The sequence below is a fragment of the Arachis stenosperma genome, chromosome 5, assembly GCF_014773155.1.
Source record: "Arachis stenosperma cultivar V10309 chromosome 5, arast.V10309.gnm1.PFL2, whole genome shotgun sequence".
NCBI classification, from domain to species: domain Eukaryota; kingdom Viridiplantae; phylum Streptophyta; class Magnoliopsida; order Fabales; family Fabaceae; genus Arachis; species Arachis stenosperma.
In genome coordinates, this window is record NC_080381.1 from 7,215,088 (window position 1) to 7,231,135 (window position 16,048).

The 16,048-nt window shown below is 31.3% G+C and overlaps 1 protein-coding gene across 9 annotated transcripts; it reads left to right on the forward strand.

Moving 5' to 3' along the window:
• The first annotated feature begins 5,454 nt into the window (after positions 1-5,454).
• Positions 5,455-11,024, forward strand: LOC130980028 (BTB/POZ domain-containing protein NPY4-like). 9 transcript variants are annotated; one of them, XM_057903616.1, is made up of 6 exons: positions 5,455-5,931; positions 6,055-6,119; positions 6,570-7,466; positions 8,112-8,181; positions 8,427-9,608; positions 9,876-11,024. In XM_057903616.1, the coding sequence occupies exons 3-6, from the start codon at positions 7,405-7,407 to the stop codon at positions 10,416-10,418; spliced, it is 1,857 nt and encodes a 618-aa protein (XP_057759599.1). In that variant the 5' UTR covers positions 5,455-5,931; positions 6,055-6,119; positions 6,570-7,404; the 3' UTR covers positions 10,419-11,024. The 9 variants fall into 9 exon arrangements, with proteins under 9 accessions (XP_057759599.1, XP_057759601.1, XP_057759604.1 ...); XM_057903618.1 differs by having other exon boundaries at positions 5,470-5,931; positions 6,673-7,466; XM_057903621.1 differs by having other exon boundaries at positions 5,470-5,931; positions 6,676-7,466.
• The last annotated feature ends 5,024 nt before the right edge of the window (positions 11,025-16,048 follow it).

Sequence of the window (16,048 nt, forward strand, 5' to 3'; positions counted from 1 at the left end):
TTGTGCATGCAGCAACCCATTGGCCAGCGGCAAACCCTTAAATGGAGCTCAGTACCGCGGCGGATTAGTCCTTGACCTGTCGGGTTGGGGAATACCGTGGAAAACAAAAAAAAAACTATCATATTGAACCCAAGCATAGGTCGGTACTATGTATTACTATTATATATTCTTATCAACTCAATAATAAGTCAACGCAAACATACATTGCTATTTCAACAAGCACGAATAATCTCTGACAATTATTGATCGATGGTGATTAACTTTACGTGCAGTACTGAAATTCTAAACTTATGGCCACCGAGTATTTTGCGGGCTACCTCGTCGATCTATCAAAACACTAAACAGGAACATGACACGTGCATTCAAATTCAAAGAGCAGCATTCGTTCCAATTGAAGAGGATATAATTGAGCCACAGATGTTCGTAATGAATAGCCACATCACTATTTAATTTGGACAACATTATTATTATTATTGCATATCATATTCAAATCAACTTTGAGAATAATACCTTTGAATTGTTATTTCAGAAACTGATCAACTTATTTTCTAAAGGATTCATCACTTAGGTTATCATGATTAGTCCATCTTCATAGCAATTTTTAAAAGCATTCATACCACCAAAGTGCATGTGCCACACACAGACATGTATATCTTTTCTGTAATTAGATAAGGTGTGAAATTTAACTGATTTGAGAACACAATTCAATGATATACGACACAACTTTGATTAACTCTTGTCATTGATTTGTGAAAATGCTTTTCACTCATCATGGTCAGCTTTACTTTTTGCATTGACGGTGTGATGAGGTGTGTAAGATTGTTCTTAATATATATATGGTGAAAACTCAGGCACCATTAATTTCACGTAAAGTTGATAGCTGAGAGTCGTTAGATGAAAATTTAACCAAATCAGCTAAATTATTTAATAATTTTCAAGTATCAACTTTACGTGAAGCCCACTGAAATATATATATATATATAAGCCCCAAAAAACTAACGCAATATTAAGGGGTGCCCAGTGCCCTTAATCTAAGGACGTTTGGAGTGAATGGTCCCCTCAGAAAGGTACTCAAGTCCGAAATTATATTGATGAGTTTAGCTGGAAAGACAATTGCTTTGCGAAAGTTACAAGATAATTAATATTGATGATGACTTTGAACTTCAACTATAACATGCTCATCACATGCTATAGGTCAACATTTCCACGTATAATTTGGACCAAATAAAACCAAGTAAAAATGAAGAATTTAGATTGGTCTAATAGTTCATTCATTAATTCGCTTAAATAAATAGTAAAAAGAGTCTGAATTCTGTCTTGTATATATAATAATTTAGCATGGATAATGCTAGGAAGACAAAAAAAAACAGTCAAAACTTGCCTTATTTAACATTTATTAATTGTCGCGACAATTAATGAATATTAAATAAAGCAAGTTATAGTTGTTTTTGCGGCTACCAAACATTTTCAATAATTAGTTAATAATAAATCTTTAAACAGAATCTCAATGATATTATAGGAGAATAAAAAAACAAGTGAAAATAAAGTCATCCATGATATCATGCCCCATCTTCCAATGGGAAACCTCAACTTTCCCATGTTTTACATTATAAATTAAACTAATTAAACTATCACTATTACTACTATGATACTATCGCCTAACGGTAAACACAAACTGTCCACCATATTTGACATTTTTTTTTTGATAAAGAAAGGGACTGAGGGCCCAAACACCCAAAGGAAATACACTTCATATTTGAAATTTGTAATGTTGTGTTACACACTTAATTATAATGTATTACTAGCTAGCAACTAGCAAGCTAGCTTATAATTAACTTCCATTATTGAAATTTGTGAGATTAAATATTCACTTGAATAATATGGATGAAATAGTGTTACATACTTATATGCATATGATGATGCATCTATATATCATCAATGCGACAATGTTTCATGAATATAATCTTTCAAAGATTGTGTCACTAATGCGCTCCTATTTTATAATTCAATGTCACGACAGTTTTTTGTAGGAATCTATCTCATTGTTTTTGCATATAGATCCTACGTGCGTGTTTTCTTGCATCACCAATTTGCAATTTTACATCAGGTGTTTGCGAAACATACAAGACCTAAATTTATAGTTAATTAATTTGTGGGTGTTTAGGTTTTTGATGCATCTGATTTCCTGGGAGAAAAAAGAATCTTGATGCAAGGGAAATATTAAACAAATGTAAGCATTATCATAGGGATGTGTTTGAGAAAGGGAGGAAAAAAAGAATATATACTATTGTATATTGTAATTTTTAATTGAATTTGTTAACATTGGAAGAAGTATAATGGTGAAGGATTGCATGTGGGAGCGAAGGGGAATAAAAGATTGGATAAGATAAAGGTGATGTGGTCACAAGTTGTCCACTAGGAGTATCAGAGAACTAAATTAAATTAAATTAAACAAACTTGTAGTGATCTATATATACCAGAATGGTTCTGATCAGTCACCATTCACCATTCACCTTGTCCAATCAAAGGCCATCTTTTATTAATCAGGGAGGAAATAATTTTATACGTGACTACTTGCATGAAAATATATTTATGTGAAAAAAAAAATGAATTTAGAAGATATTGAATTGAGGTTGTGTTAGGTTAGAGAGTGAAAATAGAAAAAAGATATATAAAGCTTTAATTTAGATATAGTTTCGGAATTTAATTAAGAGAAATTCTCTACATACAAGCATTTTTTTTTGTACAAGTCTTTACAAGTCATTATATTAACGCGCTTGAACTGTTACTGCACGTTCTTCTTCTTCTTTCTCTTTTTCTTTTTTTTCTTTTGTTTCTTGCCTTCTCTTTCTCCTTCTTCAACCGTTACTGCACAATTTTACTACACCTTCTTCTTCTTCTTCTTCTTCTTTTTTATTTTTTGCCTTCTCTTTCTCCTTCTTCGTTTACGTGCTTTTCTCTCTGTTTTTTTTCTTGATTTCCATTGTTTTTTGACATCAAGTTCTGAAATCATTTTTGAAGAAGAAGAAGCAGCAGAAAATGAGGAGGAGAAGATAGAGAAAGAGTTCTGAATTATGCATAAGGTGTACTTCAACAATTTTTTGGTGTATTTCTTAAATCCTTTGGGTGTAGTTTTATAATCCTTTGGGTGTATTTCTGTAATCCTTTAGGCGTATTTCTATAATCGTTTGGGTGAATTCCTGTAACCGTTTGGGTGTATTTTTGCAATCTTTTGGGTGTATTTCTGTAATCGTTTGGGTGTATTATTTCTGAAATTTCATTATCTTCAAAACGATTTCAAAACTTGATTTCAAAAACCATGAAAATCGAAAAAAAACAAAGCAAAGAATACCAGTGATAAACGCAAGTAAAACAACTAATGAAAAGGCGAAGAGAATAACGAAGAAATACATGGAGGAAGAGGAAGAGGAAGAGGAAGAGGAAGAGGAGAGTCGTTCATAATACATGGTGAGTGTAGCGCTTTGGAAACTGAATAACGCATTAAAAGGCCCGTATGTGTAGCAACTTGTAAGACTTGTAAGTCAAAAAAAACTTGTATGTGTAGCAAACTTCTTTAATTAAACAATTTTATTTGGAAACAATAAAGGCATGGAATAAGAAATGCATATTATATGTGTAGAAATGTTGCACACTTTTTACTATAGATTTGATGGATGTGATTTTATTTTTTGTAGCAGAAAAGGCCACCAAGGCAGGTCCATATGGTCCTGACCCAAATGAGATCAAAGAAATTAATTAATTTTCACTTTTGTGAATATGGTTGGAGCTGAGAGAGATTAAAGTTAAAGGGGATTCCAATTCTACGTAGTATAGTAATTTGAGAGAGGAACAAGGCAAAAAGTTGGGATATGGACAAGGAACGTGATTACAATGAAAATGAAAGTAAGAGAAACAAGAGGTGGTGAGGTATGGCCACATGCATTTTCATTAAGCAAATTTTGTGGTATCTTTTATTTGTTGTCTAATTTTTATTTAATTTATATTTTATAATAACTTTTGAATATTTAAAATTTTTAATTTTTATATTTTTAAATTTAAAATGAATTATTTAAATTTTTTTAGCAATTAGAAAATAACTTTTATCTATAATAGCAAACATCTTTTCATTATTTGAGCTCTCATTTTCGGTAAAGTTTCTGATAAGCCTTCTGGACTGAGGTTCATCACAAGCAATCTTGGCTTAGCCCTTCGATTAACTCCCAATGGGAGGTGCACTTTTGAATTGCTTTATCCATAAATTGCTTCTTTTATCATGGTGTAAATAATATTTACAAAAATTCCGTATTTTTTTTATAGACTTAATTTTTAATTAATGAAATAATTTTATTTTTAAATTATTATTTAGAATTAAATTAGATTTATTTTATTTTAATATAATATCAGAGTTTATATAATCAGTGAGAGAATTAAAAAAAATTATTAGAGGGCCAATTATTTAATATGTAAATTATATAATAATATTTAATTAAAATTAAGTGTATATATTTAAATTATTTTTTAAAAAAATGTATTAGCTTTTTCTCTTGAACTGTTTTGATTTTTCTTATTATTAGAAATTAGATATTCAAAATTATAAAATTATCAAAATTACTAAAAACGTAAAAAAAGATATAGTTAGCACAATAATTAATATTTAGAAAATATATGTATAAAGCAATAAAATTATTAGAAGAAAAGAATAAAATTTGATGTTAGAAACTTATAATGTTATTTATTTGCACAATTTTTCAATATACGAGATCCAAGTATAAATTTTGTGGTTTGGAAAATTTGAAGGAAAAAGTATCAAATAAAATTAAAAAGTTCAAAATATAGTATTATAAATAAATAATAGTGAATTCCAGTATAAATTTAATATTTAGAGCTTTAGAGAATATTATTTTTTTGGTATTTACTGTAAGAGAAAACATAAAAAATGCTTTAAAAGAGAATTGAACCAACATTCAAAGATTTCTAACTTCTCTAAGTATCCTAAATTTGAACAAATAACCAATTCAACTAAAGAAGAAATTTATGAATCAGAAACAGAATAAAAATTCGTCAAATGTGTGGGGTACATTTGCAAATTTCAAAATATAGGGGGTCAATACAAAAAGTTGGAATACCGGGTGATGATGAAAAGACAAGAGAGCACAAAAAAATTGACCTTGATTTTCATTTCCAAATACCATGTTGGTATTTAAGAAAGGTGAATGTTATATACCTATTACTTTGTATTTAAGTTATTTAAAAAAAAATAAATAATATTTAATAAATTTTATATAATTTATTTTTTATTTTAAATATTTTATTTTTTATTTTAAAATAATTAAACAATTTAAATATCATAATAAAAATATTATAAAATTCATCTCTAGAAAAAGGGAACAACAAAAGTGGCTCTCTGTCAGATGGGGCGTGCAATAGATTATTACACTGCCATGAATACATTATTAATATTATAGAGAGAGAGAGAAAAAGGTTTGAGGGGCCTCCATGCTAATGCCCTTAGTCTTATGAACTTTATGGGAACGAACTAATAAAGTTGGTTAATTGAATACAAATTAAATTAAATATACCAAGTTCAAAGAAGAAACAACAGCCTCATGTAGCATCCTCTTTTTATTTTATTCATTTATTGATTGATCATACTGATATTGCGAATGGTTGTTGGCTTTGTAGGGAGATAGACAAAGGTGGGGGCGGTGGGGGCAACGGTGCTGATTCAAAAGCTCTGAGATAGAAAGAGAGAGTGGGAACATTCTGATATTGGTTGGCTTTTAGTGTTTGTGACTTTCTATGTGTGCCTCTCTAATATGAGAAACAGCTCATCTCTTTTCGACCAAATTATCTAACATACTTAATTAAACAAAACATAAACTCTTCCTACTTAACCGTGGATTAACTTTGATTGAGTGAGAGAGAGAGGAGGTGGGGGTTCTTTGTTTAAGGATTGATGGATATACTCAACTTTTGTGTTTCTGTGCTTTCCCTTTCCCCACTCATTATTTTCATTCATTCCTACTAATCACACACAACACTTTCACGTTTCAGATCTCTCCATATACCACCTTCTCTTTCACAAACGAACTTGTGTGTTACTCTGCTAAACTAAAGAGGTAAGTTTAGATTGATTTATGTCCATTCATTCATTCATCTTCTTTTCTTTTCCTTTTTATTTATTTATTATTCTATTTGAGCATTTCAGAGTTCTGCTCCCACATGGTAAGTTGGTCACTTGCCTAATATATATACTATATTTGAACTCTGCAAATCTTTTGTTTTCAACGATTTCCCAAACTTATCTCCTTTACATCAAAATCTCTTGAGGATTTCTTCTGTTTTCTTGTTGGCTTGTCTTTGTACCAAAAACAATATAACATCATTACCAAGCTTGTGATCCGTGTGCAATTGGGGTTGATTTATTCTATGTACCTTTATTAATTAAACTATGCTATTTTCTTCAACCAATACTTTTACATTCTCTCTGAAACAAAAATCGTTTTTTTCTTTTAGTTTATTTGTTTTTCTTGCTTTGTTGTGTCAATAATATCGTCAAGCGTGTGCAGTGATCTTTGTGGAGCATAAACCACCAAAAAGATGATGCCTTTTGTCTACTAATTCGGGTGATTCTCTCAACTCATACCGAGATATGCTGTCTTGTGTTTGCAGCAGGGTTCTGTGCTGTGCTTGGCTTCAAAGGAGGGAAAGGGGAATGCTGATTATGAAATCTCCTTTCTGAAAAAAATCAATTTTTTTTTTCTTCGGACCACTAGGGAGTTTGGTGACTTGGTGTTGCTGGTGGCATCTGAAATCCCATTTGTTGAAGATACCTAGATTCAGATATTAAATTTAATAAGAGGGTTTGCAAGGTGGTGTCAGTTTTGAGCAAGTGGGGGTGTCTCCTCTTATCTCTGAGAATTTGTATATTTATAATTATATATATACATGTGTGTGTTTATGACGGTCTCTTCTGTTGGCAATGTCTCCTAAGATGGCCTTATTTGCCGCTCTCATTGGGGTTTGTTACCAATTTAGTAAGCAACCTCCTCTTTGAGTCTCTTACCATTCAAGTCAAAAACTATAACCAAACCAAACCTTTACTCCCCCAAGAAAAAAAAGAAGAAAATTTTGGAGAGATTAAGCCATTCTAGCTTTTCTGTTTGCACTCATACTGGCCTTGATTTGTGGGAAAAGATTCGGTCATACTAGGAAGGGGAAGCAACATTACCACAGTTTCTATATGATGCTTCTTTTCTTTACCTTGGAACATTAGCAAGTCACTACATTCCTTTTTTAATTTTCCATCCAAGTCCTACTTGGTGGCTGCAGCTGAAGGAGTAGCTATAAGAATTGGATCGAAGTTGGGAAAACTGTATTATAGGTTTTTTTTAATTGGCCAAGATGAAGTTTATGAAACTTGGATCAAAGCCTGATACTTTTCAGACTGATGGAGATAATATCAGGTATGATATGAGATCAATTTCCTTTTTCTTTTTTTTTTTCCCTTCTTTGAGCTCACTGCTTAGAATTATAATGTTGTTATGGAATCCAATGGTTTGTTTTCTTCTGGTTTAATTTTTACTTATATTCCATTGTTCTAATGTACACGCTCTAATTTGACTTTTATTTGCTCAAATTAAACCATTGAGAAATTGTCTTTATTCTCTTTGTTGTTTCTAGCCTGAAGTTGTCAAGATCTTTTCTCTATTGATCCCCAAAAGAAAAAGGCATTTCATCTGAAATAAGAGAAAATTTCCTTTGTAAAGAAAGCTTCTTTCTGGAATTTCATTCATGGCTCTTAGGTCTTGACAGTCATGAAGTCCAGAATCCTTAAGCCTTGAACTGATATTCTGATGGCAAATATTTGGTTTCATGCCCTGCACCTTATAAGTTCACTGTTTTTCAGTGAACAACCAGGTGCATTCAGCTAATAAGGGAGAAAAAACTGTTAAATTTTCTTTGTTTCTGTTAATATGTACATACATGACAGAAAATCAACAATTGCACACCTTGAATTTCATACTTTGCATCTGCAGTAGCTTCAACAGTTTCTCTTGTCTGGATTTGTTTCTTTAAAAAATAACATGAATCTGCATATGTTTGTCCAGGTATGTGGCAACTGATTTGGCAACTGACATAGTCATTAATGTTGCAGAAGTAAAATTTTATCTTCATAAGGTAAGATTTTTTCTATCTGAGCTAATTTCACTGGTCTCATGATGAAGGGGATTAATAAATAATAACCATTTTCATATGTAATTTCGCCAATGAATAAATAATAAAAATGGGGATTCAAATGTTGTTCTCACATTTACACACACTCACAATAAAAATGGTGGGACTAAAGAAAAATTGAGTATTTTATAAAAAAAATAGGGTGATGGAGGTTCTGATCTTGATATTTATCCTATCAATATTTGTAGTTTCCTCTTCTGTCCAAAAGCACACGCCTGCAGAAGTTGGTTAGTGGCACCAATGAGGGAAACAATGATGAAGTCTACATCCATGACATTCCGGGAGGACCTGTTGCATTTGAGATATGTGTCAAGTTCTGTTATGGTATGGTAGTGACTCTCAATGCGTACAATGTTGTCTCAGCTCGCTGCGCTGCAGAGTATCTTGAGATGTACGAAACTGTTGAGAAAGGAAACCTTATCTACAAGATTGAAGTCTTCCTCAACTCCAGCATTTTCCGGAGCTGGAAAGACTCGATTATTGTTCTTCAAACTACCAAGTCCCTTCTTCCTTGGTCTGAGGAACTTAAGATTGTGAGCCATTCCCTTGACTCCATAGCTACCAAGGCTTCAATGGATACATCCAAAGTGGAGTGGTCATACACATACAACAGGAAAAAGCTCCCATCCGAAAACGGGAACGATCCTCATTGGAACGGTGTGAGGAAACAACAGACTGTTCCAAAGGACTGGTGGGTGGAAGACCTTTGTGATCTTCAACTTGATCTCTATAAGCGGGTCATATCAACAATAATAACTAGAGGAAATGTTTCTAGTGCTGTAATTGGAGAAGCTCTAAGTGCTTATGCCTCAAGAAGGTTGCCTTGCTTTACCAAGGGTATGATGCAGGCCGGGGATATAACAAAGAATACAATATTGTTGGAGACTATAATTCGACTATTGCCTGTGGAAACAGGCAGTGCCTCATGCAGTTTCTTGCTCAAGTTATTAACAGCAGCTGTTGTGCTGGAATGCGAACCGTCGGAAAAGTCCAAACTGATGAGGAGAATTGGACAATGCCTTGAGGAGGCTACAGTGGATGATCTTTTAATATGTGGCCAAGTTGGTGAGACAACAACGTTTGAGGTTGATACCGTGCAAAGGCTAGTTGAAGAGTTTATAGCACATGAGCAGCATAGTCAGGCCGAATCTCTGTCGGAAGATGAACTGCATGAGATGAGAAGCCCAAGTATGGTATCAGATAACTCTAAGAAGATGAAGGTTGCAAAACTTGTCGATGGCTACCTTGCTGAGATTTCACGAGATCCCAATTTGCCTATTTTGAATTTTGTCAATCTTGCCGAATTGGTATCAAGCTTCCCAAGACCATCCCATGATGGTCTTTATCGCGCCATTGACATGTACTTGAAGGTAAGATAGGCACATGCTGATCGAACCCTAGACATTTTGGTCGTAAAAACTTTGATACCACTACATGAAACAATTTAAACTTTGATACCACTAAAATCAGTCTCTAATATATTTGTGTGTATAAATATATATATATAGTTTAATTTATTTTCAATGTGTATTTGTATTCCAACATGTATTTTATACTAGTGGTTGATTTTAGTGTACACTTAACAATAATAAATAGCAACCAAGTTTGAGAGGCTGACTCTTTACCCTGTTATGCAGGAACATCCTGGGATCAGCAAAGGCGAGAAGAAGAGAATATGTAGGTTGATGGATTGCAGGAAGTTGTCTGCAGACGCGTGCATGCATGCCGTGCAGAATGAGCGGCTTCCGCTGCGTGTGGTGGTGCAGGTTCTCTTCTTTGAGCAGATGAGAGCCGCTGCAACATCCGGAGGGACCGGCACACCGGAGCTTCCGGGGTCCATGAGGTCCATGGTCCCCGCCGGATCTCAGGGAAGCTCACGGTCGACGACAAGCAATACAGAAGAGGAATGGGACGCTGTGGCGACAGCAGAAGAGATAAAGACACTGAAATTATCAGGTGGTGGTGGTAACAATGATGATGTTAAAGGGAACGCTGAAAAAGTGGCTGCCAACAAAATGAAAGGGTTCCTGTTTTCAAAGAAGATACTGTCCAAGATTTGGTCAAGCAAAGAAAGGAATGGAGAGATTACAAGCTCTGACACTTCAGAAAGCCCTGCTTCTACAGTGATAGAGGAGTCAAAATCAACCCCTTCTAGAAGTAGGAGGCACTCAGTATCTTAGGGAGGGACATGTTTTCTTTTGTATAATCTTCTCTCTCTCTCTCTCTCTATAGTATTAGATTACGACCCATTTTTGTTGTGCTGTAACGAGGAAAGAAATCTCATTGTCTTGTCTATGTTGTAGATCAGATCAGGATTATTGCAGATTGCTTGTGACAGGGGAGATTTTAGCAGAATTTAAAGGCAACAGAGGTTAACTAGAATCGATTCGCAATAAGCTTTTAGTGTTGTTCATACATGTGCTGGTTTTTAAGACTAGGATTGAGGATGTTCAAGTTCAACAACAAAATAAAATGAAATAAAATAAAAGGTTCCCAAGGTTATTTTGCTATGTAGAAATGAGTAAGATAATCTGAATCCCTAATTTTATTCTATCCCTGTAACTGCTAAACACTCATTTATTTAGAAACTTTTTATTAGAATATGCCTTCATTCAAATATCTAATTTTCTTGTCGATACTTATGGATTGATGTAACAGAAATACTCTCTCTCGCGATCATTGCAGTTCGGTTGGAAGTTGGAACTAATTTTATTGAAAAATGTTATTTGTATATCAAAATCAGTCATCAATATATTTATGTATAAATACATATGTGATTTAATTTATTTTCAATGTGTATTTGTATTTCAAGTGGTAGCTGACTTGAGTGACTGATTTTAATATACACGTAACATAACCTTTATTTTTATTATTATTTAAGAGTTTATATATTCTTCCAAAATTGATTTAAACGTACGCTTCTTTCATCTTACGTCGTACATTAGGACTCTGTTTTATAGTAATTTTTTTCTTCGTTAAAATATTTCTTTTATATTCTTATATCTTTTTTTTTACATGAAAATTTTCATATGTCTAAGGATCTATTTAGATGAGTTTTCTATGAAAAGATTTTTCTTCAAGTAATTTTTTTTAAAATATTATTTAAAAAAGTAAATAATTTTATGTTTGGATATTTTATTTAAAAATATATTTTTATTTAATAATTAAGTTTTGATATAACAGTATAAAAATATTTTTTATTTATTTATAATATTAAAAACTCTTTTAAGTAAAAAAAATCTTTTAAATATTTTAATTTTACTATTAAAATTTTGTCAAACACACTAAAACTATATACATATATTATTAAATTTTTGTTTTTAACTTAATGTCACCAAACAAACTTAAGACTTAAAACATATTTCTGCGTGCACTCTGGGCTGCTTGTTAAGCCCTAAAGTTATGTTGGGCCGAGCCTATTTGCATTTTATATTGGGCCAGACCTTTCTCACAAGCCTAGTTCATTTAATTCACGAGCAACCTTAGGTCCAAAAAAAAAATTCTCAAGCAACCCAATCCAAAGACCAAACGAAAGAAAAGAAGAGGAATAGTAATTCCAGACCCAAAAAAAAACAAGAAGAGGAATAGTAATTTAAAAGACAAAACCTATATATCCATTATCTACCCCTTCTAAATTTTCACTGGGCATTGTCTTTTCAGTGGTGTATCCACTACATTTGACCTTGACCTAGTGCTAAATGCTAGTAATGACAGACAGCACGCTACTGAATTTATATATTAACCAATAATTACCCTCCACTTTAATAAACATACTATATATGCACATTAAACATTAGGACAACTAATCAAATTATGTTTATGTAGAAGCTTTCTTTTTCTTCCTTTTTCCTGTGTTTCAGACGTCAAACAAAAATGATTTTTAGGTACTCCCATTCAAAACACGTGGACCTCTTTACTACGGATAATGCTAATTAGGACCTAATTTCATATTATATTGTCCCCGCAGCTGTGCTTAGAGATGTCTAATCCCACCTTTAGATGTGTAGATGCATGAAAAAGAGATAGAGATAGTGCTAACAGATGCATGATCGCACTTAGTACTTCTTCACTATTCACTAACAACAACATCTTACGGCGAACAAAATTTATGATACATAAACTTGGTTTATATATAAAACTTTTATTTATTAAACGTGTATTAAAATAATATAAAAGAAATTAATTGAATTGGTAAATAATTAGAGATTTTGGGTTCAAACTATAAAAATAGCAAAAAAATTTTTCTTTTTTAGGACGAGATCTATTTTATGTGAAGGTCAAGTTAATTTAACAATTAATTCGGAATCAACCAGTACCGATTCTTAAGTCTTTATAGAAAATAAATAAATTGATGCCTCTCAATGTTGACTGCACAAGTCTTTTTATAACGAATAAGTTAAATAAAATAAACCGAGGCATGGTGGTGGAAAAGGAAAGGAAAATGAAAAATACTCACGGAAAGAAAGAACCTATACCCATTATTCAACCTTCTTCCTTTCTTTAATCCTTTTGAGTTTTCAAATAAAATATTAAAGTTCAATCTTCTCTTGTCTCACTCTTTCCATAGCAAACTGGTAAGTCACTTTCCTTCATGGTTTTCTCTGTCTCTCTTACCCGTATAAGTATCTATGACCTATCTTATTAAAAGACTCTATAATTTGACTCGAATAATCACCTTCCACGCCTAAATAATTGATTATTATGTTTAATTGCTAGCAAGTAGGCAATTAGGCGAAACTCAACATATAACCTAACCTTGCCTAACACTTTTATTCACAAATAATTATAATAACGGGCTTAACTAACCAATTATAGATAAATAGTGTTGCGGTTTCATTAATTATAGGATAAGATTGGTGCAAAGTTTCCTCGGTCAGTACATTTACTTTTGTTTTTTGGATTAGCGAGATGCGGAAAGACAGGATTTTGTTCATTCATCTTCCTCTTTTAATTTTATAATAATGTCCATCAAAGTTTGGTAGCTACATATAGTTGGACCTGCAATAATGAGAAAGAAAGATGTGTTAACTTTAATTTTGCAGGTGGGATTTTGAACCTACCACTATAAATTTTTAATATATTTTATATTTCACTGCCGTATGCATGCAGTTGCTGTTAATCAATCTCTAATTGAAATATGTTGGATATTTTCCTTTTTTTATTAATAAAAATGATAATGTCAAAAATAATTGAATATTTCTCTCGATAATTTCAGGTTTGGTAGGAACTGCAACATAATAAACAAAAAAGAAGACGACGAATAAAGAACAATTTAGAGTACATGTATGTCTATAATACAATAGTGCATGCGTATTTATCTTCGCCTATTTTATTTTATTTTGTTTAAATAATATGATAGGTAAGTTTAATTTTGAAAAATTTTATTTTGATTTTAATATATTGACAGTGTAAAGAATTTTATATGATTTTTTTTTGCAATTTTTAAGTGAATATAGGAAGACTATGCCATTTGAGTTATAGTTCATTGACAAAAAAATTTATATAATTATTTAATTAGATTCATGTGTTTAGATAAATTTTTAAATAGGAATATAAAAATTAATTACTTTTGTTCATGTAATAATGCATGATTAATTGTTTGTGTAAAATTTTGTTATACTAAATTGATAAAAATATGGGTTTTTAAAAGAAAAATCAATGCTGAATAAGTCATTGAAAAAAATTTATGATAGACTTATATGGAATTTTGAAAAAGACAAAAAAAAACAATGCAAACAAGTCCATGAAAATTTGCAATACTGAATTTATAAGACCAAATGAGAGAAAAGATTGACAAAATGTGTTTAACATCATGGTTTTTGAAGAATCAAAAAAATCAATGTTATAATTTTTTATTAATTTATTTAAAAAATTAATTTTAATATATTCTCAGTATAAAATCATTTTACACGTGCATTCAATCACATAACGTCATATTAATAAAAATGACTACTTTAGAATATCTATCAATGCATTAAAATTAAACTCTTTATTTGATAGTTCATGATACTAATGCACTTCGTGTTAGATTGGTTTATAGATAAAATAGTATGAAAAATAAACACTGGATTAAAATTGATACAAAAATATATTGAAATAAAAATAAAGAGATAGGTAGAAATTGAATATAAAGATAATTACTCTATTTTTTATTTAATTTTTTTGATGGAACAAAAAAGATACTCATTTAATCTAATTTATCTACACCATAATTTAGAAATAGAATAAAAAGAAATCACTAACTTTATACTCAATTTTCGAATACAACAAGAGAGTGATTCACTAAACAACTTATCCACACCATAATTTTATCATAAAATCAAAAAATAATTTAGCACTCCTCTACTCTAATCACTTTATGACGGCTACAATAATTTAAATAATATTTATAATCTCTTATTAAGTCAAAATAAAAAAAATAAACCCATTAACATAAAATCTAATCTAATAACTAAATAAATAAAATTAAAATACATAAAATTAAATTTAATATTTTAATATTTAAAAATATAAATTAATAATTATTAAATAATATTTAAACTCTTCATGTCACAAATTTTGTAATACTTGTTATAAAACTTCATCAAATTTAATAACAAGAAGTCACCAAAAAAATTTAATGACGAGATTTCGTTTAAAGAAAGCCATACTACTAGTGTCATCCACGGTGGTTTACGAAGAGATTCCTAAATTCTGCATAAAACTCAAGTACAAATTTTGTCCTCTATATACAGTGATCAATTTAAGACCTCGAAAGGGGATACGTCAATGTAATCTTTTTTTCTTTTTTTTTTTTTCTTCTTTTTTACTGCAAACGATAAGTTAATCCAAACAAAGGAAAGTTGTGTGTTATGTGTCCTTTTCCAAAAATACTAGAAGTAGGTACGTTTGTTATATATGTGGACGTGGTCAATCAAGTTTTATTGACTTGGTCGTTTTTACTTTTTACCATGTTATATCCTTTAGATACTTAAATTACCGATAGAGTAGTTTCTGATATAGTTCGGTCTTTAGGTTAGTTGAGTCATAGTATAAAAAATCAAAATTACAAAAATGACACTGCCATAAGATTAACGATTCTCCTGTTATGGAAATAAACAAAAAAGTATGTCACAATGTCAGTGTATTTTTAAGAAGGTTGCACTTAAACTATGGTCACTATTGTAGCTATCACTTTCGAAGCAAAAGTGATGTCGCAAGAAGAAGTATATGCCATAAATGAATGGCAAGCCCATTAGCAAAAAAGGAGGGGGAAAAGATACACGAATGCGATGGATCAGAATGGCAGCCCCAAAACCAAAAGTGACATAGATCACTCAAAGGATAATTACGCGGGGTGTAGTTTGCTCATTTATTATTTCATTTCTTAATTAAAAAGTTGCGAGTTTTGATTTTATTTTGGACACCAAAAATATTCAATACCATGTTCAATTATATATATAGAGGACAGAAAGTGATTATTAATAATAAAATGAATGAGAGAGATAAAAAAAAATAAAAAAACGAGGATGGTGCCACTTGGCTTTCACATTAGTTTGTGTTTCAGAAATAGCTAAGTCGCGTCACTCTTCACTCTTCAGACTCGTGACACATGTGAATGTGAATGAGTGAGTGGGTAATGATAAGGTTTTTAGTTCAGTCCCTATGAAAGCCTACGACTAGGGACAAAGTTGCCTTCTACTGGGCCCATTTCACCATTACTCAATACTTATGCACGCTTTTTAATTTTTAGTATTGGATTTTTAATTGTGTTTTTAAATAATATGAAAATTTTATGTATTTTTTTATGTGAAGAATATAACTTTAAATA

Coding starts and splice junctions, on each gene's coding strand:
- LOC130980028 (XM_057903616.1), top strand. CDS start 7,405: ATGAAGTTTATGAAACTTGGATCAAAGCCTGATACTTTTCAGACTGAT. Junction 7,467..8,111: donor ACTGATGGAGATAATATCAG/GTATGATATGAG, acceptor ATGTTTGTCCAG/GTATGTGGCAACTGATTTGG. Junction 8,182..8,426: donor TAAAATTTTATCTTCATAAG/GTAAGATTTTTT, acceptor CAATATTTGTAG/TTTCCTCTTCTGTCCAAAAG.